Source organism: Papilio machaon, chromosome 5 (genome assembly GCF_912999745.1).
Source record: "Papilio machaon chromosome 5, ilPapMach1.1, whole genome shotgun sequence".
Classification (NCBI taxonomy): Eukaryota; Metazoa; Arthropoda; class Insecta; order Lepidoptera; family Papilionidae; genus Papilio; species Papilio machaon.
The window spans coordinates 2,510,017-2,534,859 of NC_059990.1; the positions used below are offsets into that span (position 1 = coordinate 2,510,017).

At 35.7% G+C, this 24,843-nt stretch overlaps 2 protein-coding genes across 3 annotated transcripts; one reads left to right on the forward strand and one right to left on the reverse strand.

Annotated features, from left to right (window-relative positions):
- Window positions 1–70: 70 nt before the first annotated feature.
- On the reverse strand, window positions 71–8,610 carry LOC106707735 (ubiquitin-protein ligase E3A). Its single transcript, XM_045677857.1, has 16 exons — window positions 8,414–8,610; window positions 7,987–8,203; window positions 7,603–7,736; window positions 7,177–7,271; window positions 6,511–6,693; window positions 6,313–6,428; window positions 5,718–5,934; window positions 5,104–5,273; window positions 4,540–4,708; window positions 3,727–3,861; window positions 3,440–3,642; window positions 2,759–2,940; window positions 2,228–2,396; window positions 1,574–1,741; window positions 903–1,058; window positions 71–627 (listed from the first exon to the last, which is right to left on the reverse strand). The coding sequence occupies exons 1-16, from the start codon at window positions 8,446–8,448 to the stop codon at window positions 289–291; spliced, it is 2,688 nt and encodes an 895-aa protein (XP_045533813.1). The 5' UTR covers window positions 8,449–8,610; the 3' UTR covers window positions 71–288.
- A 428-nt stretch (window positions 8,611–9,038) lies between these two features.
- LOC106721615 (eukaryotic translation initiation factor 5B) lies at window positions 9,039–24,631 on the forward strand. Of its 2 annotated transcripts, none has more exons than XM_045677872.1 (18): window positions 9,039–9,288; window positions 9,361–9,423; window positions 9,631–9,791; window positions 9,871–11,039; window positions 11,147–11,323; window positions 11,408–11,539; window positions 11,918–12,136; window positions 12,486–12,599; window positions 12,704–12,931; window positions 13,581–13,763; window positions 14,078–14,239; window positions 14,688–14,818; window positions 15,165–15,297; window positions 15,727–15,834; window positions 16,200–16,364; window positions 16,610–16,717; window positions 17,242–17,403; window positions 23,520–24,631. In XM_045677872.1, exons 1-18 carry the CDS (start codon window positions 9,242–9,244, stop codon window positions 23,625–23,627), a joined length of 3,570 nt encoding a protein of 1,189 aa, XP_045533828.1. In that variant the 5' UTR covers window positions 9,039–9,241; the 3' UTR covers window positions 23,628–24,631. The 2 variants fall into 2 exon arrangements, with proteins under 2 accessions (XP_045533828.1, XP_045533829.1); XM_045677873.1 differs by having other exon boundaries at window positions 9,364–9,423.
- The last annotated feature ends 212 nt before the right edge of the window (window positions 24,632–24,843 follow it).

Here is a 24,843-nt window from a genome sequence, read left to right on the forward strand (position 1 = left end):
TTCACATGAACATGGATCTTCAAGTTAAATGGCATATAAAAAACCTATACGTAAAAATAAACCAACAATGTTCGTATAAATACAACAAACATTTATTCACGTTACAGAGCCATCTATGAGTAGGACATAAAGGTCCTCGCACATTTGACAAACTCGACCCAGACTAGATCCAATCGACTCTCAATAATTAAAGTCAGCGTAGAGTTTATCTAATGTATGATGACCTTTAAAGCTATCGCTTCCACTGTGTGTGTACCGGGTGGGTTGTATGTGATGGATGGATGGCATCTAGAGCATTCCAAAGCCTTTGGAGTATGAGATGGCCTTCATGAGACGATCACGGAGCTTATCTCTGGATTCATACTCCGGCAGCAGCAGCACATTGAAGCAGGTGTGTGCAGTTGGCAGACGGTCGGAGTCAGGACCGTTGCGAGCTATGACCAGCTTGAGATAGCTGAGACCTCCTACAGGTACACGGTCCGAGCCCGTCGTGAACTGCAGCAGCTTGCGCTTCTCCACGATGCACAGGTTGTGAACGATGCACCAGAAATCTTTTATTATACGCGACTCAGCCGTGTACCCGCCATCGTACTCCGTTGACTTTTCCAACTCGTTGAAATCGAAATTCTGTTAAATAACAATTACGTTATAAAGACAAACCCTGAGAGCATAATTAAAAAAAATTATTTATGCTTTAAATCCAAAAATGTTTCAGGGGAGAGAGGGGGGAGGAGAGAGAGGGGGGAGGGGAGAGAGAGAGAGAGTACATGAATAAGTCCCCCAACTACTTTTACGTCAATATTCCTAAAGCTAGCTAAGACTTCAATACAGAATGTACAGTATTTTGCGGAGAGCACATTTATTTAGTCAGTGAAGGCATCAATTGTTAGATATATAATAACCTTGCTTCCGCAGACGAGGGTCTCGATCTCCTCAGGTCTGAAGAGTGCACTGAGCGGGCTCTCATCCGTCACCATGACGAAGCCGCGCCGGAATGCACGGAACTGCGTCTCCACTGACTTGTTCAGTAAGAAGTCCGCGTACAGATCTACAAACTCCTGTAACACAAATACAATCAAATTAATCCTCGAAGTCATTACTTAAGTCAAAAACTAAATTATGAAAGCTCACTAGCGCCCCCCTGTTAATACCCAAATTTCAGTCTTTTCCTTCCCACTTTCTTATAAGAAAAGGATGGGAAGGGGAAGTGGATTTGATGGAGGAGATGCATAGAAAGGTTAAATTGAGGGTAAGCAACGCATTTGCAATTGCAAATGTCTATAGGCAGCGGTCGCTATGCCATTTCGACGAATTCATGTAGCCGCTTGCTCGTTTGCCACCTTGAAATATAAAAAAAAAACAATTTTTTTTTTTATATCGTATTCTATGACAGAACCAACCTAAACAGCAGTGCCTTTTTGAACGGTTCAGATATCCTTGTTTGACTATAAATTAAAAAATTCATGTCATATGACACTTGTATTGACACAGCATTTCACAATCTCTTTGAAAATGCATAGACAACATTATATGCAGATACTAAAGTTTAAATTAAATTAAATAAACATCATACCCTTTTATTAGCTTGCGTAACAAACAAGCTGTCTCCTTCATCTTTGAGATCGTGGAATAAGTTGTTGCCGAATACATCTTTGTAGCATATCCTAAACGTCTGATAGTACACTTCTTCTAAATCATCTCCGCAATAATCTAACATATCTTTTAAACCGTTATATAAACTCTGAAAGAAAAAAAAATATTATCAATAAAGATGAAATTCTAAAATATTAATGACTAGCTGTAGCCCGCGACTGCATCCGTGAGGAATTAAAAAAAACATAATAAGTAGCCTATATATTCTTGCAGATTATGTTCTACATCTTTACCAAATTTCATCAAGATCCATTGAGTTGTTCCAAAAATCCAAACATCCATCCATCTATACATTCACACTTATAATATTTGAGAACTAATATTTATAATACTAGATTGTGACTTCATAAGTAATTCAGTATTACTGCGAGGTTCAACTTCAGTGACACTTGTTACTCTGTCACACATATTACTGTCAGTGAGGAATGATAATGTCTCAATACTAGATGTCACTGTAGTCGAAACCCAGTCAGTTAAACCTATACAAAAAAACTATTCCTTTAACAAGATTAGTAAATTCAATAATTATAAACGTATTTAACAAGTTATTGTTATAAACTGGTACAGTACTGACAGGATTCCAGTCGGCGAGGTCTTCAAAGGATCCCTTCCTGCCCATGAGCTTGCGGTACACCACCATGGGGAAGTTAACCGCCAGGATGATATTGTTGTATATCGCCAGCCCCAGAACAATGCCGATCAGCGTGAACTGAGCCTCAGTCTCGAATGATGTCGGGTTGAACCTGGAAATATCATTACTGAATAAATAAATATTGAAAAACTGAACGTATGCTTTAATAAATCGTATTATTTATAACTAATACAAAACTGTTTTACCGACATAGACTGAACTGTTTTACCGACATAGACTGCACTGTTTTATCGACAAAGTATCTACATATATAAAAGAAAGTCGTGTTAGTTACACTATTTATAACTCAAGATAGGTCGAACTGATTTAGCTGAAAATTTATGGGGAGTTAGCTTAGAACTAGGAGACGGACATAGGAACTTTTTTATCTTGTGTGCATTTTTTATTCCGCGCGGACGAAGTCGCGGGTAAAAACTAGTTTTAAATAATCTGATAGATATTTCTTATACTGACCAGACGGTATGAGAATCCGGTTGTTGCGTGAACATGCCGTAGTCGGGGTTGAATATCTCCTCGACGATAAGCTGGAAGAACTCCTTGCTGACGCCACCCTCGTCCACTCCCTGCTCGCCTTCGAACTCCACCATCAGCTGCTTCTTCAGGTCCAGCGCTCGCTCCATCGCAATCATTTCCAACTGGAAGCATATAACGATTTTACATTAATGAATATTAGAAACTAGCTTTTACCCGCGACTCCGTCCGCGCGGAATAAAAAAAATGCACACAAGATAAAAAAGTTCCTATGTCCGTCTCCTAGTTCTAAGCTACCTCCCCATCAATTTTCAGCTAAATCAGTTCGACCAATCTTGAGTTATAAATAGTGTAACTAACACGACTTTCTTTTATATATATATAGATAGCTGTTGCCCGCGAATCCGTCCGCGCGCAATTAAAAAAAAAATGAAAAATAGATGTTGGCCGATTCTCAGACCTACTGAATATGCTCACAAAATTTCATGAGAATCGGTCAAGCCGTTTCGGAGGAGTACGGGAACGAAAACTGTGACACGAGAATTTATATATTAGATTTACCAACTAATTGACTTTAAATTCCGATCAGATAAACAGTTAGACATGTCTTCCCTTAGTCCTTACAGTAGTATAGTCAATTGGTGTGTACGTATAAGTGCGTACCTCAACGAGCGCGTCCGCAATGATGTGTGAGCGACGCACGCGCAGACGCAGGAAGGGCATGGGGGGTGCGGCCCCCACCACCGCGTGCAGCAGCGACACGCGCCGCTCCGAGTACATACGGATACGGTTCTCGTAGTACAGGCCGAGGGACTTTGTCGCCGCAGTCAATATAAACGGGTAGTTTAGGAACGCGAACTTTGTTGCTGAGAGGAAAAAACATGTTTTTTATAAAGAAAATTTTCATTTCAATATTAGATACGAGATGTATAAATTATTAACTAACTCACCGCTATTAACATCAGTTTTATAGCTGGCGAAGTCAATGTCCATTTCAATACTGTCGCTGAGGGGCTCGTTGTAGAACTCCTCGAACGGCAAGTATGGCTTCCTCACATCCAACGAGTTTATTTTCAGTTCAACCGCTGAAACAATAGTAAGGTTATATTCTACATTCTACATAAAGTATAAATATATCATCATCAGCTCACTATATGTCCCCACTGAGGAGCACACAGCCTACCCTAAGTTAGGGGTGACTAGGCCATAGTCAACCATAGCTTAGTGCGGGTTGACTTCACACATATCATTGAATATCTTCTCAGATATGTGCAGCATCATGATGTTTTTCCTTCACCGTAAGAATGTCGAATAAATCTACATATTTAAATCTAATTGGTACATGGCGGGATTCGAACCCTGGACCCGCAGATTGCAAAACCAAGTGTCATAAATAACGAGATATAACGAAAAAAACAAGTATGTATATTTATTTTTATTTTCACTGTTGAAGTTTCCATATTAAAACCAAATCAGTTCAGAATACAAAGAAAAATGTTTGAAATTTATTACAAGGTATTAGTTTTAAATTTAAATCTACGAATTTAAAGTTTCACGTAAATTTATAAGAGTAGTAATTTTTTACTCAAATACATTTCCTACAATGGTAGTTTTTTTTTTTAATAATGTTAAAAATTCCAGCAGTTTCAGCCTAAACAGGTAGATAAATTTTAAAGAGCGAGTTGAATTATAATATATCTTCCTGAAAATTGTCAAATAAGACCAGTAAAAAGATTTGTTCTTTAACAACAAGTTTGTTATACCTAATGGGTCCTCAGGTAATGACTGTTTTGAGGTCTTCATGGAGGAGAGTGGAAGCAGGTCATGCAACGCATCACCAAGAGGGTCCAACTGGTTGGTGATCACCACAGCCTCCTCCTGCTGAGGGTTCTGTTCCACCTCACCAGCCAACATGTTCGCGTAGTATACTATCTATTGAATGCAATTAATAACAATGTTATACGTCTTTTCTAACAATAGAAATCCATATCTTGTTAGTAACTTACAAATAGCTTAACGGTTAAAGTTACCAATGTATCGATTGTCGGTTCAAATCCCGAAATTCGACTTAAACCATATCCTTGCACAAGCCTAGAGTTAAATTTGAATGGTTACAAGTTAGAAACTGTTAAAAGGAAATGAGAATCCTCAAGTCTTTTTTCCACTAAGCACAAATAATTCTTTCCTAAACTTAAGTCCCGAAGAAACACGATATTAAGGTGTAAAAAAATAACCTTAAATATATAGTTTTAGAGTTGCCTTTGCTTTTGTCGGTTTGAATATTATTGAAAGTTTAGGAGATTTACTTAATTTAAATTAAAACTCACCTTCATGAGCTTTGTGGCTTTAGTGACACATTCATCATCCTGCACTTGATATATCCTGGAATAATTAGTGGACACCACCCTCAGGGTGATGAGCTGCTGCAGTGCCTCCAGGATGTGACGCAAGCTCTCCTTGCAGTACTCAGACCAGAGACGTGCCAGTCGAGCTTGTGCTGAAATAACAGGAGTGTTAAAGGTCACCTCTTATAAAACAAGCACTCGTTAGTCAACAGATGGAGGACTGAGCAACCAGAAAACAAATTGATTTAATTTAACACCTCAAATGGCACTAATCTTACTAATATTAATTGCGAATGTTTGGATGTATGGATGTTTGTTTGAAGGTATCTCTAGAACGGGTATCTTAAGATGTAGATTATAGTCTGGCAAAACACATAGGTTACTTATTATGTTTTTTTAATACCGCGCGGGCGGAGTCGCGGGCGATAGCTAGTAATCATTTGGTTTAGTAAACAACATCTTATATATTTCAAATGTTACAACTCCAACAACTTAAATATGAAGATATAAATCATTTTTATTAAAAAACTTTGACACATTTTGAAATAGTGTAACAAATCAATTTGTAATAAGAATAAAAATAATAAAAATCCTACCTTTAATAGGTAAATATTCAACAGCGTGACATAACGTGGGCAGAGCAACCTCCAGGTAATCACTACAACCAATATCTGGTATTTCAAAAGCTATCACGAAGCAATTCACCACATCCTCCATAGAAATCTTCTTACTGATCTCCAAATCTATCTTCAGATGTAAGGCTAATGTTTCCAGTGCTGAGACTAACACTGAATTGTAATGTTTTGATGGCACCTGTAATTAACAACATCTGTTGCACATATAAACTGACTCAATCCATGCAATACCACAATCGCATAGAAGACAGGCGTGAAGTGGAAGCAATTCCGCGTACAATCTGATGAGTGTGTGTGCCGGAGGCCTAAGTTTAGTCCCCTTTAACTTCCCACCATCAAAGTGGGAAAGTCGATATGACGGAGAAGTGTATGTGTAGGAGGGGGATACTTTTTTCTGTGTCTCCAGCGATTAAAGATAAAATAATAGCGAATAAAGATGTCTATAGGTAGCAGTCGTGTCGCTATTTCGGCCTATTCAGGCCACTTGCTCGTCTTCCACCTTATATTAAAAAAAATCTAGATTTAAAGATAGAAACTTAAACATGTTTGAACTTACTTTAGCAAGATACAGGAATGCTCTGTGACACGAGGCAGCATCAAACTCTGGGCCCGTCACACTATCTATGTCTTTATCTGGATCACTTGATGAGCACATTGCTTTAGATTCTTTATCTAAAAAATTAAAGTACAAATCCGTATATAAAATTTGTAACTACAATGTAACAGTTTTTCTATTTTTTTTTTGACCTCTTACCTTTTTTAACATCGCTTTCAGGTTTTGGTTCATTTTCATTGATTTGACGTCGAAATGATTGAGCAAGTACATGTGGCTGCCGGAACGCTGACCCCAGAGCCCATAACAACTTCTGCGCCGACTGACTCTGCAGGCACTCGTCACATAGCTCACGCATTCTCTCCTCCGTTAAAGGACCACTATCTAGTAACAATATATTAAACAAAAAAGATCTAGTCTGGTAAAAACTCTAAATCAAAGCTGACTCAAGCTAGGCCTGCAAACTATAAGATAAATCAACTAGTCATTAGAATTAATTACATAATAAACAATAATAATATAATTAACGGAGACAGAAAATTTTGTTTTTATGAATTTTATAAAAAAAGTAAATAGAGTGAGGAATTTACATTTTCCCCTATAAAACTGTTATACTGTATCAGATCTATAACAAAATAACTAGTTTTTGGGCACGCTATCTGTCTATCACAGTCAAATATTCTACATTATTTTTAACACCTTCACTGCCACCAACTCATCCGGTGAGTTCACTTTAATGTGACAGTGGCATTGAATGCGTCAATAAACAATTGATAAGTAAGTCAAAACACTTACTAGTAGATTTAATATCTTTACATTCAGTTTGTTGTTTTATTATTGGACTAGATTCATTTGCCGTTTCTTTACCTTGACTGTCTTCTTGCTCTTTGTTCTCTGACAATGTGTCTGTCTTTTGATTACTGCTGGTTTTTTTAACTTTTTTATTTGATGTTTCACATGTGCTGAATTACAAAAACAAAATATTAATAAAAATTCTTATACAACATATTATTAAAGAAAATTTAATTGCTCAGAGTTACTAAACATTTTACTAATACAAAAGGATTGCTTTAGTAATTATTGGTTACTCCAGCTAATGTATTATATGAGAATTTAAAAGTTGAAGATTTACATAGCAGTAACGGTGAGTGTAAAATGACCACAGAGCATAGTAGAATTAACTTTATACCTTAAGACTGTGCTTCACCAAAATGTAAGATTTAATTTCTTATATCATTAGAATTAATACAGTATTAAAATTAGTATAGTATAGAATATGGACTAAGATATTACCTGGAATTTGAATCACAGTTATTTGTATCTGTGCGAGGAACTTTATTTGGATGCCTGTCACAAAGAAGAGCCTCCTTCTTCTCTGCTAATTTTATAGCTACTGCAGCAGCTTCATTGGCTGTTAGCTTTTTAGCCTAAAATAAAATACCATTCTATGAATTAAAAATGCAATTTTCAGTATATCCCTTGTTCCAAATGAAAGCATAATTATGACAGTCAATATGATTCAAATTTTACATTAAAACTTACAATAATTTCCTTACTGCATAATATCTAATCTTATCAAAAAAAATCATTGCACAATTTCAATAAAATTGCAACACTTCTGATAAATTAACGGCCATCAATGAAATTTGATGTTTTGTCCTTAATAACAAAGTTTACCTTCTGACTTGATGCACAATATTCATTATCACAGTTTGGATTCCCACAGCCTTCGAGTAGCTGATAGAAATATCTCTCAATCAGCTCCTTAGCTGCACGCTTCATGATGTCCTGAGTGCTACCAGATACTGGATTCAAGCATAAAACTGGCTGAGATTGTTCCTCGGCAATGTTGTTTGGGGTTGAGTTATTATTTGACGATGATGCTTCCCTCCCCCTGAAACAAAGTGCATAATTTGAAACTTACTCAACAAAACAAAGAGCGAAAATAGCAAGTAATGGTTAACCTTTAGAATCTGTCTTTGTGATAGTGCGCATATGATACAATAAATATAAATAAGTATTACATTATATTATGATATAAATATAAAATTGTAACATATTAGAATAAAAATTAACATCGCAAAATAATGACAAATAAAATTACCTTGAAGCTTCGTCAGTTTCGCTTTTTGAGTTCATAGAAATTAATAATATCTAATGCTATAAATTGCCTGCCGACAAATAATGTAAATGCAATTGGATCAATCGGAACATTCGCCAATTATTTCACGTTCAGCACAATATTTTAATAAAACAAATTATAACATGTAGGTGCAGAAAAAATACCATTTGTCAATCGTCAAAGAGTATACAACAATGGTAATAATTAGAGTTCCAATTGCCATGATGTTCTTTTTCACCATAATATGTCACCCTATTTTACCGTTTATAAAAAAGTTTTAGTTTACGTTAAAGCAACAAACATTTTATACACCCGTCATGCTAAAAGTTTTATTACATGTAATTATAATTACTACTATTTAGTCCAAATCATTCAAAACATATGTAACAGAAGCATATAAATAACAAGCATTTTTCTCGCTATATTTGAAAACAGGGCTTAAAAGATAATTGAAAACACTTTGACTAAAATAGTATTCGATAAACTATGAGTAAACCCATGAGCAAATTGGTTTGTGTCTGCCTTGATGAAATGGTAATTTTTTAAGTTTTTGTGACGATGTTGTAATCTATACTCTTTGATCTGCTATTCCATGCTATTCCGAACGTGTTTGACATAAAATTAAAAAAAGTAAAGGAGGGGGACAGACACGACGACGAGGCAATATTCACTAGAGAACTACTTTTATTCCCTATAAAAATTTACATACGTCCGAAGTCTGCTTTTCACATGATAGAAATCATAAAACACACGAAAATTAAACATTACATTACAGATATTGTGACTTAATAGATTAAGTACCACGACAACATGGGGAAAGCAAAAAAAGGAAAGAAGAACCTGGCTGCAGATGATGGGTAAATATATCATTTAAGGATAAGTGTAAGACTTGATTTTATTGCAGTGGTTTTAAAAATGATCATTTTCAGTAGCAGCGATGTGGAAACAACCAACATAGATACTGTAAAGCCGGCGCCTACTAAAGGAAAGAAGTAAGTGATATAGGTTATTTTTAATATTATTGATATCAAATTGAGAAGTAACATACGGACTGTTGGAATTTATTTATCTTTACATAAGAAATTATAACGAATATAGCATGCTCTATCTTTTACATATATTTTGCAATAATTGTAAATACAATAATTTATTTTGCATATTAGCTGAAACTTTTACACTTAACTTTTGCTTAATTTTAGAATCAGTGTTGAATCAGATGAGAGTGATAACGAAAAACCGCAAACTAAATCCAAAGCTAAGAAAGTTGTAGAAACTGATGTTAAGGAAGTCACAAAAAACATTAAGAATGTATCCATTTCTAATAAGACTCAAAAAAAGAAACAAGGTGTCAGTAGTGAAGGTAAGTTTTGTCATATTTTATTATTTTGTTAACAATTATTATTTTATTTATCTGAATGACACCAAACTTTAATTACTAGATGAGTCAGATGAGGAGGTAGAGCAAAAGCCTAAGAAAAACAAGAAAAAAGAGGAAAAAAGTGCATTTTCTTTGTTGGCCATTGAAGATTCAGGAGAATCAGCCCCTGAAGCACCTCCCTCTTCAGATGATGAAAAACCAATACAGAAACAACAAAAGAAACCTGCACAGGAGAAAAAAGAACCTGCTGGCAAAAAAGGAAAAAAAGCAAAGAGAAAGAAAGATGATAGTGATGAGGATATAGAAAAAGTTCTAGCTGAACTTGAAATGGAATATGCTGGAGTTAAAACAGAACCAACACCTGCTCCAGTAGAGGTAAAACCACAAGAGGATGTTGAAGATAAATCTAAAAACAAGAAAAAAGGTAAAAAAGATGAACTAGGTAGTAAAACAGAAGAAACAGGTGTAGAAGAAAAAGATAGTGATAATGAAAATGATATAACAATTAAAACTGCTGCTCAGAAGAAGAAAGAAAAGAAAGAACGTGAGAAGTTGAAAAAACAAGAAGCTAAAAAGAAAGAGCAGGATCCTAAGAAAGATGTTAATGATAGTAAAGCGCCTGTGAAAACCCCTGAGGCTAAAGCAGATGTTAAGTCAACAGAAAATCAGGTTGTTAATGAAGAACCAAAGGTAACTGCAGAGGAAAAAGATAAAGATGCTGAGGGAGATGCTCCTGTAACTGAAGGAAAGAAAAAGAAAAAAGGTGATAAGGCTGAAAAAGATGACAAAGCTAAAAAAGGTCCCACAAAAAAAACTATTGCAGCAATGCAAGAAGCACTGAAAAAGGTAAAGGAAGAAGAGGAAAGGCTCAAAAAAGAAGAGGAAGAAAGGATAAGACAAGAGGAAGAACGAGAGCGCCAAAGACTTGAAGCTATAAGACTAGAAAAAGAGCGCAAGGAAAGGAAAAAGCAAAAAGAAAAGGAGAGAAAAGAAAGACTTAAAGCTGAAGGCAAGCTATTGACCCCAAAGCAAAAAGCTGAAAAGGCAAGGGCTCAAGCTATGTTGGAATCTTTGAAAGCACAAGGAATTGAAATAGGATCTACAGAAAAGCGACCTCCTAGGCTAGGAACTAGAATTAAGCCACAGAAATTGAAAACTCAAATGTCTCAAGAAACACCTACTACTCCTGCAGAGGAAAAGAAGTTTGACTTGGATGTTACACAGAAAAAGGTAATATTTATAGTAATCTACTATTTGATTACTTATATATAATTTTAAATTTAAGTTTTAAAATCTACCACATTCTGAATTTGCCAAAGTTAAATGGCTATTTACAGGAAGAGCCTCAAAAATCTGAAGAAAAGAAGGAAGAGAGTGATTTGATCAAAGACTCGTGGGATGCGGAGTCTTCTGAAGAAGAAATTGAAGAACCTGCCAAGCCTGAACCCGCGCCGGCGCAAACTGCAAGTCCTGCTAAAGAGCCTGTAAAGACAAAACAAGATAAACAGAAAATGGTAACATATTTTGTCTTATGTTAGTTTTATTGATTCCATATTTTTTTTAACTTTGTTCAAATTATTGTATAATACTTTCGATAGAAACAAGATGAAGAAAGTTCAGAAGAAGATGAAGAAAGCTCCGAAGAGGATTCAAGTTCAGAAGAAGATAGTGAAGATGATCAAATGACTGATGCACAAAAAAAGAGGGAGCTTGTCCTCAAGAGATTAGAAGTAAGTTTTACTGTGAAATAATACTACTTACCTATTTTTGTTATTTAATATAATAAACATTTACGCTCAAAATAATAGTTGAAAGCCTTATCTATACATATCAAGAAAATTGGAATGTCTGTATGTAATATAGAAAAACAAAGTTATATTGCGTACACATGATGTATTTGCATAGCTGACAATGAAAAACCAATTTTTAAAATCTTTGTCTCTCTGTATGTCTGTCTGCAAGGGCACGTTTATTCTGAGTAATCTCTGGAACCGCTGAACATATAGGGAATTTTTTTTAGTTATTTGGTGACCGTTAGTAAGTAATAAAGATAGAAATGTTTATAAAAATAAATCTGATTAAAAATTTTAACTACACCATTTATTTAGAAACGTCGTGAAGAGAATGAACAAAACAAAGTGAACAATCCTCTCCGTGCGGCTGTGGTGTGTGTACTAGGTCATGTAGACACCGGGAAGACCAAGATCCTGGACAAGCTGCGACGCACCAATGTTCAGGACGGAGAAGCGGGTGGTATCACCCAACAGATTGGTGCCACCAATGTACCCATTGAGAATATTAAAGAACAAACAAAGCATGTTAAAGGGGTAAGACTGAATTGGTTTCAAGTGTCAATGGTTTAACACATTCAATGCTTCAAAAACTTGCCTTACAAGGTCACTTTGTTGACACCATGTTGTGTCACACTACTTTTTGTAATTAAAAAAAAATGCTGAAGTCTGACAAAATGTTATAAAGTACCTAAGGTTTGATTGTTGACCTCAATAGGCTCAAAAACTGCTGAAACCATAAAGATTATTTGTTCATTAATTTTTTCTTTAATAACCTATTTTACACCACAGCTATTTATACTTTTGGGTACATTAAAATGTACATACATTTGTAAAAAGTTGTGGTATTGTGTTACTTTTAAATTAATACGTTTTTATTTTTCAGGTGAATGAAATAGCATTCAAGTTGCCCGGTCTACTCATTATTGACACCCCTGGCCACGAATCGTTCAGTAATCTTAGAAATCGAGGCTCGTCATTATGTGATATCGCAATTCTGGTATGTTTTCAGAACATAATGACTCTTTTTTGCATTAAAAAATGAGGAAATATAATTTTCCAAAATATACCTTCTGTATATGTTTTTTTTTATTTTTTTTCCAGGTAGTGGATATTATGCATGGTCTGGAACCTCAGACGATAGAATCCATAAATCTGCTAAAGCAGAAGAAAACACCATTCATTGTAGCTTTGAACAAGATCGATCGTCTTTACGACTGGCAGAGCTCACAGCGTAAGGACGTGCGAGATATACTCAAGTTGCAGCAGCCCAACACTCAGCTGGAGTTTGATAAGAGAAGCAAGGAGGTTATTGTACAGTTTGCTGAACAGGTAAATATTTTTTTTTACTAAAATTACAAATTGTAAGTGTAACAGGAAGTTGCTGAACTAAGGAAATTGACGATGACATTTTTGTCACTGACCTATATGGACAGGCTATAGGACGTGATATTGTGTGCCCATTTCATTTTCATTTTCGGTTTCAAAGTGGGCGTTATCGCCTAGAAGGGGGCGTTAAGGGACCCAAAAAAAAATGGGGGCGTTGAAATTAATTAAAGTAATGAAATTGTGGTTTTTAAGTTTTAGGGGTGAATAAAAAATGGGGGGCGCTGAAATATAATTGATTTTCAAAGGGGGCGGTAAAAGAAATAAGTTTGATAATCACTGATATAGATGGATGTTTGTTACAAGGTATATCTGGAACGGCTCAAGAGATTTTTGATGAAATTTGGCACAGATGTTGAACATAGTCTGGAGGAACAGATAATCTACTTTATACATCATCTACTTAATACTATATTAAGTTTTTTTTATTTCACGCGCGGACGGAGTCACGGATCAGCTAGTCTTTATATATATCTGTACTTATCTACTGTACTGTATAATTTTTAAAAACATTAAAAATTGTGCCAATTCCAAAATTATGGGATACAATTATTTATATAGTATCAATTTATATATTTAATTTGTATTTGTTGAGGGTCTGAACGCGGCGCTGTTCTACGACAACCCGGACCCGCGGTCGTATGTGTCTCTGGTGCCGACGTCTGCGGTAACGGGTGAAGGTATGGGCAACCTGCTCGCCATGATCGTACAAGCTTGTGAAGGACCGCTGCATAAGAGGCTGGTGTTCTCACATCAGCTTCTAGCCACCGTCTTAGAGGTTAGTTCGTCTTTAATTTTTTTTTGCAAAGTATGTATGGTTCATATTATATTAACATTCTATACTACACTTAGTGCACCAAGTACAACTCTGAGAGATCTGTCATCTATACCACCTTGTCACAATATAAGTTATATTTACTTTTGTCACCTATTGTGTATGACAGGGAAAAAAGTCTAGTAGTCTGACATGAAAGTGTAATTAACACCAGATGAAAGCAGAGTAATGAAAATAATCTCTACTTTGAGTTCTAATTATAAAGTTAATGTTCAGTTTTGTAGGCATTTGTTACTAATTTAAATGTTATTAAACAGGTGAAAGCCATTCCTGGTCTTGGTACGACTATCGATACGATTCTGATCAATGGTACGCTGCATGAGGGTGACACCATTATCCTAGCTGGTACAGACGGACCCATAGTCACTCAGATCCGTTCTCTGTTGATGCCTCAGCCTATGAAGGAGTTGAGGGTTAAGGTAAGAATTTATTTTCTGTATTATATCTCAATCTTTTTGCTTTTAGTGTCTAATTAATTTTATATATATTATTACCGTTTTAAAAGATTGGAGGATGATTTAAAAAGTAAAATGATGATGACTTAAAAAAGGTAGCAGGTCCGGAGTGAAACTGCATTAGGAAAGATAGATGTGGAAATTAGAAGAGGCCTTTATCGAAAGAGAAGTTGTTTCACAAGTTCGAGAGTATCATCTTGCTGATGCGTGGATTAGATTGCAGGAAAATGGATAGACAATTATTTTTTTTTTGTTTATCGTTCTGATTGTGTAATAGATTCTCCTTAAATATAATTTTCTTTTTTCATTGGATGTTTAAAACATTATTGTTAAACTTTTTTTATTTATATTATTGCCTTAATTATTTTTTATCCTAGCCCTGATAAAATTGTACCATTTAATGTACTTGTAGAACGCGTACATGGAGCACAAGGAGGTGGTGGGTGCGCAAGGGGTGAAGATTGCCGCCAAGGAGCTGGAGAAGGCGATCGCAGGACTCAACCTTCTCGTCGCACAGAAACCTGATGAAGTTGATGTCTTGAAGTAAAGCTACCATTTTATTTAATGGGGAGAAAAACTGAAAGCTCTAAGTAGATGGCGCTAGCGTCAATAGCGGGCTGTCATCTATCGTCTGTCAAATTTTTTAATTCGTTATTCTAGCGATTAAAAGAATTGTTTTCTTTTTTTTAATTATGAAAAATTTATGTACTATCTTGAAAAAATATTTTTGAATTTTTTTGGATGAAATTTGATGAAAGTGTTATTACATTCCACAGAGTATTTTGACTTTTGTATGTAGTGTTTTTTTTTGTAAGAAAATTTCAGTTTTTCTCCCCATTGTTAAAATAAATAAAGACTATTTAGGGTAATAACTTTATTTATTGTTCAGGGAGGAGGTGGCCCGCGAGCTGAAGTCTGCGCTGTCGTCCATCAAGCTGTCGGAGCGCGGTGTGTATGTGCAGGCCTCCACGCTGGGCTCGCTCGAGGCTCTGCTGGAGTTCCTCAGGACCAGCAAGATACCGGTCAGTACTTCATACACTGATCTCTGTGATACAATGAGCGGTATGGCGAATACATTAAAATCATGGCTTATCCAGAAAGCTCTGTATAGCTATGAAGAGTTTTTGACTAAATATACATACATATATATGTATATTGTGTGCTCATTTTTAGTCAAATTATTTTGCTTAAACAATTTCTTAGTTTATATTGAGATTTTTATAACTTTTGTGACCTGTAATTTATATATTATCAATAAAATTGTAAATTGCTCTAATAAAAGTCTTCAACAAAGAAGATTTGCCATAGTTTCTTTGTAAAATAAAAAGATTTATTCCACATGTGAAAAAGGGAAATGATTGGATATGGCCTGCAGTGTTATTTGACTCTTTATTTAATTTTGAATTTAATTATTTCTGTATACTCTGCTTAAAAAGATACATTTGTTGCAGTACTCCGCGATCAGGATAGGTCCTGTGGTGAAGCGCGATGTGATGAAGGCGTCCGCTATGTTGGAGCATGACTCGCAGTATGCCACCATATTGGCATTCGATGTTAAGGTAATGCCTGTTTTTACTAACATAACCTGATCTAACTAGGCGTAAAACGCATTGGAAATACCCTTATGAAAAAAACAGCTGTCTATTTTCCACTAAGCAACTATTTTTGTAACATAGGCTGAGTCGAACTGTTAATTTCTCCAGTGAAAAAGTAGTTTTAGTTAAGAGTGAAATAATTCCTAGTGAAAAAAGGGTTTTAGTCAAGAGTGAAAAGTTGCTCAAGTTTGTAACGACCAAGAAGAATTCATAATTGTCTATGAATCTGTTTAACAGTAAAAATTAAAGCGAAAATATACTTTATAATATATAATTAGGTTGCAAACACTAACTAATCCATAATAATCCATCCATGTGTCCATGTTCAGATTGAGCGCGATGCTCAGGAGTTGGCAGACCAGTTGGGTGTGAAGATCTTCGCTGCAGACATCATCTACCACCTGTTCGACAAGTTCACCGCATACAGAGAGGAACTGAAGCAGAGGAAGCGCGAGGAGTTCAAGCACATCGCTGTATTCCCATGTAAAATTAAGGTACGACAGAAATTATGATTATATAAACATATTTATATCTTTCGAAGAAAAGTTAAAAAAGGTAGATGTAGTATATTGAATGACTCGGAAGCATAGCTACTTTGACACTCAATCACTCAATGAATGAATGAAAGAATTCATTAAATCAACAGTATTAATACAATACCTTTTTTATATCTTTTAAGTGTCCTGATCTTTATCTATTCCTTGCTTCTTTCTATTTAAAATGTTTTTTTTTTTGTCAGGTGTTGCCACAATTCGTGTTCAACTCCCGCGATCCCATAGTGATGGGTGTCATGGTTGAGGCGGGCATTGTCAAGGAGGGCACACCTATATGTGTGCCAAGTAAAGAGGTAAGTACATCATACACGTAACAACTTGTTAATTATCTTTAATTTGGTTTTATTTACATCTTACTAATATTATAAATGCGAATATTTGGATGGATGTATGTTAGAAGGTATCTCCGGAACTGATCTTGATGAAATTTGGCATAGATGTAGATCATAGCCTGGAAGAACAAATAGGCTACTAATTAATTTTTATTTAATTCAGCGCGGACGAAATCGCGGGCAATAGCTAGTATCTATCTATATATATAAAAGAAAGTCGTGTTAGTTACACTATTTATAACTCAAGATAGGTCGAACTGATTTAGCTGAAAATTGATGGGGAGGTAGCTTAGAACTAGGAGACGGACATAGGAACTTTTTTATCTTGTGTGCATTTTTCTTTTATTCCGCGCGGACGGAGTCGCGGGCGATAGCTATTAAAAGCTAGTTTTAAATATATTTGAATGTATCTCAAGCACTATATATTTTGAATCATTCACTCATTCATGAATGATAATTGTATGTCTTGTACGTTGTGTGTACAGTTCGTGGAGCTGGGACTGGTGACATCAATCGAGGTGAACCACAAGCAGGTGGAGTCAGCTCGTAAGGGACAAGAGGTGTGCATCAAGATAGAGCCAATTCCCGGCGAGTCGCCAAAAATGTTTGGACGTCACTTCGATGAGACTGACATGCTCGTCAGTAAGGTAAGTCTAGACTTAAAGCCTAGGCTTTATTGATGAACTTGAGCAATTAGGTCATCACCGGTAGTATATAGGTACAGTACCACTAACAGTGGTAGACACCAGCAACAACATCCGTTGCAGGAATTGTCCGGCTCGTCCGGTGAAATACCACTACTATACAGAAGACAGGCGTCAAGTGGAACTAATTCCAAGTACAGTCTGATGAGTGTGGTGCCGGAGGACTAATTTTAGTCCTCTTTCCCTTCCGATCCCTTTTCTTATAAGGAAAGGTTGGCAAGGGGAGGTTGATTTGATGGAGGAGGACATGCATAGGAAGGTTAAATATTCTCTTTTTGTGCGTTCTTTGTCGATTGAGGGTAGGCAATGCAATTGCAATTGCGAATGCTTCGCCATTTCGGCGAATTCATGAGGCCGCTTGCTCGTTTGCCACCTTGTAATATAAAAAAAGTGTATACATTTTTTACATTAATTAACGAACATGAGTCATTAGGTAATCCTCATTAGTGTACACACTTTTTACACGAACACACGAATTTGAGTTATTGGGTAATCCCCCTTAGTTTGTAAACTTTTTACACAACTGACGAACTTGAGCACTAAGGATCTACCTAGTGCGGCAGTAAGAGACAACTAGTGCATATATATTGTTGGCAAAAATAGCCAAATTAGTGCAATAATTTCACCAGTGGAAAACCGCTATCTCCGAAGTAAATAATATAAATCTCAAATAGACAAATGTCCGAACAATTCTAAGACAAAGTTTTTGTTACTTTTTAAACTCTTAAAAAATAGAAAGCATTCTGTTCTTTGAATCGATTGGAAACATTATTGCGTTTTATTTTATTATTCTAATCTAAAGGTACCCTTTTTATTAACTTGCGGAAACTACGTCTAGTTATAGTTTTCATTGAGGAACGTTGTAATTGTAAAATAGTCAGCCATTGAGTGGTGTAAAGGCAGCATGAATGCACGCCGTCAATGGCGGCCGCCCTCCTGCCTCCATTGAGTCCACCGCGCTGGTATAGGGTGACTACGTAAACTACATGTTCTGAGACTATCTAAAACCTTAACTCTATAGATCTTGCAAGTTATATACTGATTTTTGTTAGATTGTTAGTTTGTCTAACATTTCTATAAAATTCATAAAAATATCTAGTGTTCTTTTAATGACATTTTACCCTTTAAAATTTACATAATGTACTATTTTTACGTCTAAAAAAATAGTTTCCACTCTTACGTATTATATAAGTCGTTATCTATACTTATATTGTTAAAAAAAAATATCCGTGTAGTACTAGTACTGTTGGTAACTCTATCCCCCGGGTCAGTGGGTCGAGGGAAATGACTGGGGGGGCAGTAGAGGGGGGAAGGGCGATGCGGCATCCGCAAGCTGCTAACTGTACCGCCGTTACCACGCGAACACTGCAAAGTGCAGGCACCATGCAGCGTGCAACTTTATATGCCATGCTCAGATGCACACAACAAGGTCACATACTTCAATGGTACCACACGTAAAGTTTCGTCGTTCTTTAATTACGTATGACAAAGCCCTAACACCGTGACATTTTATTGTTAATCTTCAGTTCGATTCGATTTGAATCTTCGTTCATCTATATATATAAAAGAAAGTCGTGTTAGTTACACTATTTATAACTCAAGAACGGCTGAATCGATTTGACTGAAAATTGGTGGGCAGGTAGCTTAGAACCAGGAAACGGACATAGGATAATTTTTACCCCGTTTTCTATTTTTATTCCGCGCGGGCGGAGTCGCGGGTAAAAGCTAGTTGTATATAAATTGTCCATCCACAACACAGTGAATAATCCTTTTTTATACTTTTTAATACATCCAAGCTACAGAACGTAGCCCTGTAGAATATAAATACTATATTTATATTCTACAGGGCTACGTTCTATTATAATATTGTGTTATATGTAATTTATTATTTGCACGTTATAACTATTTAATTCAATTGCTCCGGAGAAAAATGTTTCATAGGCGAAGCGATCAAAACTCGAAACGGCTATTGCAAAGATGAGTGCGCAAAAGATTTATATTGTGTTTGAAAAATAAAATGATAGCAAAGCAAACAGCTAGAGTTTTACGAGCGGACTACATCGAGCCATCAATCTTTGTCTAATCCAAATACATAATATAGAATGGGCGGGTGTGAGCGCGGAGCGGTTTCCCGTCACCGCGCGAAGGCCGGGCTATTTCCGTGCCCCGTGACGTCATCGCTTTCCATACGTTAGCTGACCCCCCCACATCTCCCCTTCTCTTACCACGTGTAGCATACTCGACAATTTTCATTTTGTTTAGCGCAAAACAAGCCTTGAAAAATAAAATCTGACTGTAATTTCTATTATTCAAGTACACATTACCTTATAGCCTATCTTATGCCTGATTTTGGGTCTCAAATGGAGAACAAAATAGTTTGATATACCAATAAAAAAACAATTTTGAGTCTCCAATTTGTTATGTTTATACTTGTTCAATAATATTAGGAACTAATATAAATGATATATGAGTTTTCTATTCTTTCCTCTACCTCAGTAATTCTTAAACTCGAAAGCATCTTTATTGAAATAACACGAGTACGTGACTTCTTTTGTTAATTGATGGGTAACAATGGCCGATGTGTCAGTCATTGTTCCTCCGGTTTCCTCTGCCTACGACATTATCTCTCTTAATGGATAAATATAATGATTCAGAGAAAATGGTGTACACAATATGATTAAGATGGTCTTTAATTATGTCAAAGGTGCACAATAGATGTAGAAAGCGCATAGAATATGTTATAGTTCGTACATACATGTTCATCTTGCAGCATCAAAAAGGATGTTTGTTGATAAACGATAAAGTGAAATAAAATCCAAGAATTGAAATAGACACGAGATTCAGTTGTAGGAATAGGTCGGTTCGACCGCTGACAATACGACCACACACAAAACAGGAGTAAAGTGGAAGTGACTCCACGTTTTGTCCGAAGCGTATGCGTGCCGGAGGCCTAGTTTATGACGTCATAATATACGACATATTCGTTAGCATTCTACTCATTGAATTAATATTATTACATCTGGATAGAAAATATTGAATAATCGTTTCCTTAGACTTTCGCTCCTTATGAGGGCATCGGGAAATCGAATGAGTTATTATCTAGCGACAACCGTCACGCAACTGAACCTGTATGCAACGCGCATAATTTCACGTCAATGTAACATCCCGATAAGATAACACAAACGGACGGACAGTAATTATCACTGTGCACTATATTGCTTGTTTATTGAGCTTTATTATTTATTATTCACGAACATACATTATATTTATACGTACATTACGAGATACAGATGATATTTAGTATGATTAAGACATTCATCACTTCCCCTTCATTCATGTTGATCATTGAGTAAAGCTCGAGAAACATTGAATTACTAATTATATATTTTTATCTGTTTTCAACATCAAAAACAATGGAGGTTATCCCTGAAGTTATACGAAGGTATAAATATCTTCATACCATTGTCGACTTTGTCAATTCAGTCATGCAAGCAAGGCCATTGTCTCCCCTAATGGGACACGTGCGGATGTGATCTTACACGAGTAGGTAATGGGGTTAGAGCTAAATATGTACCTTTATTATTGTAATTGATTTTCTAGTTTACGAACGAATTTCTAGATTAAATGTAACGTTCATATGAAAATGTTCTCAGAATTTATACTGAAATAGATTGTGATGTAATGGAAGTTTGTGACTCAATTCTTGTTTTAGATTTTTTTTATTTGACTTTGCAGTCGTCTTAATTTGTGTTATTACATAATTTTAGGATATAACAAAGTAGTAACTTTAAGGGGAAGTTTTTTTGAAGTTTTTTTGCCGTAGTATTTAATTCTTATAATGGAAAAAGTACATCTAAATAATTCTATCCCATGTTTGTTTTCGAAATATCAAGAATTTTCAATTATTTGTAACTATATTACGTCAAACTTTAGAGAAGTTTTTAGTTCGATGATTCTTAAAACATGTTTCAAAGGTGGAAAAGATGACAAAACTTTATCGCGTATAGAATACAGTTGTTATCTCACTAACATTATAAATGCAAAAGTTTAGATGGTTGGATTTTTGTTTGAAGGTATCTCTGGAATGGCTTAACGGATCTTGATGAAATTTGGCACATATGTAGAACATAGTTTGGAAGTACACATAGGCTACTTGTTACATTTCTTTTAATTCTAGTAGCTAGTTTATATATGTATCTTTCGTAATGCGTTACAGTGATCTATGACAATCTCCACTATAAACATGAATGAACAAGGTCATAATAGAAGTAGGAATGCAATAACACTGGTTTGCGTAATTTAGCTGATTCACTTGTTATGGGAATATGTGCGGGCGTCTATTCATTATGATTTTTACGTAACATCAACAGAGTGCTTATCACGAATATTCGTAAGAACTTTTTCGTAATATAATCGACAAAATTTGTATTAGATTTGTGCAGTTCCCTTACCGTTCTCGCAAATATTCGTTATAGATAGTCCGATCAGTGATTCGTCAGTTGCCTTAGTGTTTATTGGTCAGGGGTTAGATTTTAAATTAAGATTTTAGTTGTTTTTTATTTTTAACGACCAGTTTGAAGCACAGAAAAAAGTACAAAAATCGTCTATGTCTTGTACTTCTACCTATTATTTGATAGATGTATGCTCTAATAAATTGTATGAAATCAATTTATCTGTTATTATAAAAAAAATATTCATACACACATATATACATGTAACTCAGTATCAAATAGAATAAAAAATATGTGTATGTTTGTGTGTCTTATTCAGCTATCAATCATACAATTTTTTGCTGTAATAGATAACTGGTTTGTCGTTCATTAATAAGTAATTACAGTGCGCGAACACAAACTAGTCGTCGTTTCCTTTGGCAGCGTGTTGGCGCACCCTAAAAGGCACTTTCGACGTCTGCCATTGAAAGCCTACCGCCGTCTAATGATGGGAACCTTTATCAGGTTATACTCTATTAAAACTTCTCAGTACAAGATTATATCTTAGTGTCATAGATATAAAGGTTAATTTCGCTTAGACGTTACTGTGAGGCGATGTTACCCACACAAGCGCGCGATGACCGGGTCACATCTCATTCTAGAATCTCCATTGATATTCCGCACCGCAGTTTCATTGACGGAACAACGTTTATTGTGCGAATTTATTTACTATATATGATTAGGTAATGTATTCGCGCGGTTATCGGACCATTACATAAATCTTGATGTTTGTTTAATTTTTATTGTAAAAAATACAATATCTGCACCCACGGGCCTCATTAGCTGATGATCTAGGCTAGAACTGGGGGGACTGGCAGCTGCCCTCCTACCTCTTCTGACGACGCCCATGTCTGCATCGTGACCATAAAAATTATATATCAATCAATCTTCAGTATGAAAAATTAAAACCGTTAAAGGTGTATAATTTTTACAAGTTTTTTTTTATTTCATGTAAAAATTATTTTTGCCGTAAATAACAACATTTATTATCCCTCGTATAAATAAATGCCTTCAGAATTGCTTTGCGCATCCTTGACGCTAAAGTTATAAATCCAATTTCCTTTTCCCCGTGACCTGCGGTGTTCGGCCTGGGCTGGCTGCCTTAAGGCTGCAGCGGGGGCTCGGAGGTGGGGTCTCGACCCACTTGCACAACCTGCCCTAGTTTCCCTATGACGTCATACCATTCACCCGAGGTGAATCGATGTTCCCCAAACTGGGTCGTTCTCAATGAAACCCCTGTTACATTCATCTTGCAAGCTATTTTTAGAATCTTCAGATATATTTATAGGTTAATTGAATAATGTACTTGTGCAATAGTAGCATGAGAAACAAAAGTTGATGTAAAGTTGTACTAAAATTAGTAAATAAAATTATAATTTAGGTAATCCATATTATAATTAGAGGAAATGGGTATTTTTTTATGAGTTAAATAAAGGCAAACATAGTTAGTTTTGTGTGTTCAGTAGGTTGGTGCTGAAACATTTGTATTGTCTTCCCGTTCTTTTTTTTTCTGAAATGCAAGTGTTACGGCAGAATGGTATTAATTGTTAAACAATTATTTTGTTACAGATTTCGCGCGCTAGTATCGACGCCTGCAAGGACTACTTCCGTGACGATCTTATCAAGACCGATTGGCAGCTGATGGTCGAGTTGAAGAAGCTCTTCCAAATCCTCTAGAAACCTCTCCTCTGGTCTCCAATGAGACACAATGCTCTCGTCCTTTACGTCGTAGATGCGAACCTTTTCGCTATAAATATCGTCCCCCCGTGTCTGATCCATCTAACAGTCGCACGGAATCTCATCCTAGCGCAGATTTTTTTATGAAAAAGTTGGATTTTTACAAAAAAAAAATAATCCTTTGTCTCAGTCATATTCGCCATATGTTTTATATGTTGTAACTTGTCGATAAATTTGCAATACATTGTATATAGACCATTTATACATTATTTATTTTGGTCCAAACCAACAGACAACCTTTTGGTATCTTCCGAGACTGTGAGCCCCGAGCCGCTTAGAATCTTTTTAATATATTTATTTGTAAATATTCGAGAATTTTAGATAAATTATTGCATATGAAGTTATAAAGACCGTTGTCATTGGAGCGTATTCTTTTAGTGCAATATACGATCTCATTGGTACGCTCAGTATTGTTTATACGCGGTGTTTAAAATCGATTTTACTTCATCGATATATTTTCTTTTACTCGATGTAAGATATCGATAACTATATTACATCATGATTCTTATTTTCTATACATAAAACAATGGAAACAAACCTTTAGGCGGACTGAGAAACAAATAAAAATGATCCTTATAGTCGACTTAATCATCGACAAGATTTTGATATGTCAAATAACCAACATTAAAATATGTATCGACGTGGTCTATGGTCTATGTAACTTATTGTTCATAGAGTTTACACTGTTAAAAAACCTGTATTAAAACATATAATTCCCGTTTTTCCTAAGAGAAATGGATACTGAAGGCAATAATTCTTTATTTGTTTTATAATTTTCTTATTAAGATGAGCTATCACGAATGTTCCTAGAGCTAATATAACGAGATTGGAGTCAAAAGAAGATACAGAAGGTTGTATTTTGTGTAGGTATTTATCCATTTTTTTTTTAAATGATTTGTACTATACAGATGGAATCGGACATATTCTTATATTGAAGAAGTTTTATTAAATTAATAAATACGTAACTGTTTTGTTTTCTTTTTAACCCTGTTTCCTATACATTGGATAAACTTGTGAAACCATCTCGATGGCTGACAATCCACAACTGTGCGGTTTTCGCGTAGCTTTCTACCGCGTACCGCCGCGATGTGGAATGGTCTGTCCTCGGCGGTATTTCTAAACTGCTACGATTTTGGGTCCTTCAAGAAGCGAGCAT

Bases quoted from the DNA above. Each gene is read 5' to 3' on its own strand.
- LOC106707735 (XM_045677857.1), bottom strand. From the start codon at position 8,448: ATGAACTCAAAAAGCGAAACTGACGAAGCTTCAAG. The intron at 8,204-8,413 runs GTAATTTTATTT...ACTTTGTTTCAG, and splicing joins GAAACTGACGAAGCTTCAAG to GGGGAGGGAAGCATCATCGT. The intron at 4,709-5,103 runs GTGAGTTTTAAT...TGCATTCAATAG, and splicing joins AAGCCACAAAGCTCATGAAG to ATAGTATACTACGCGAACAT.
- LOC106721615 (XM_045677872.1), top strand. From the start codon at position 9,242: ATGGGGAAAGCAAAAAAAGGAAAGAAGAACCTGGCTGCAGATGATGG. The intron at 12,600-12,703 runs GTATGTTTTCAG...TTTTTTTTCCAG, and splicing joins TATGTGATATCGCAATTCTG to GTAGTGGATATTATGCATGG. The intron at 14,240-14,687 runs GTAAGAATTTAT...ATGTACTTGTAG, and splicing joins TGAAGGAGTTGAGGGTTAAG to AACGCGTACATGGAGCACAA.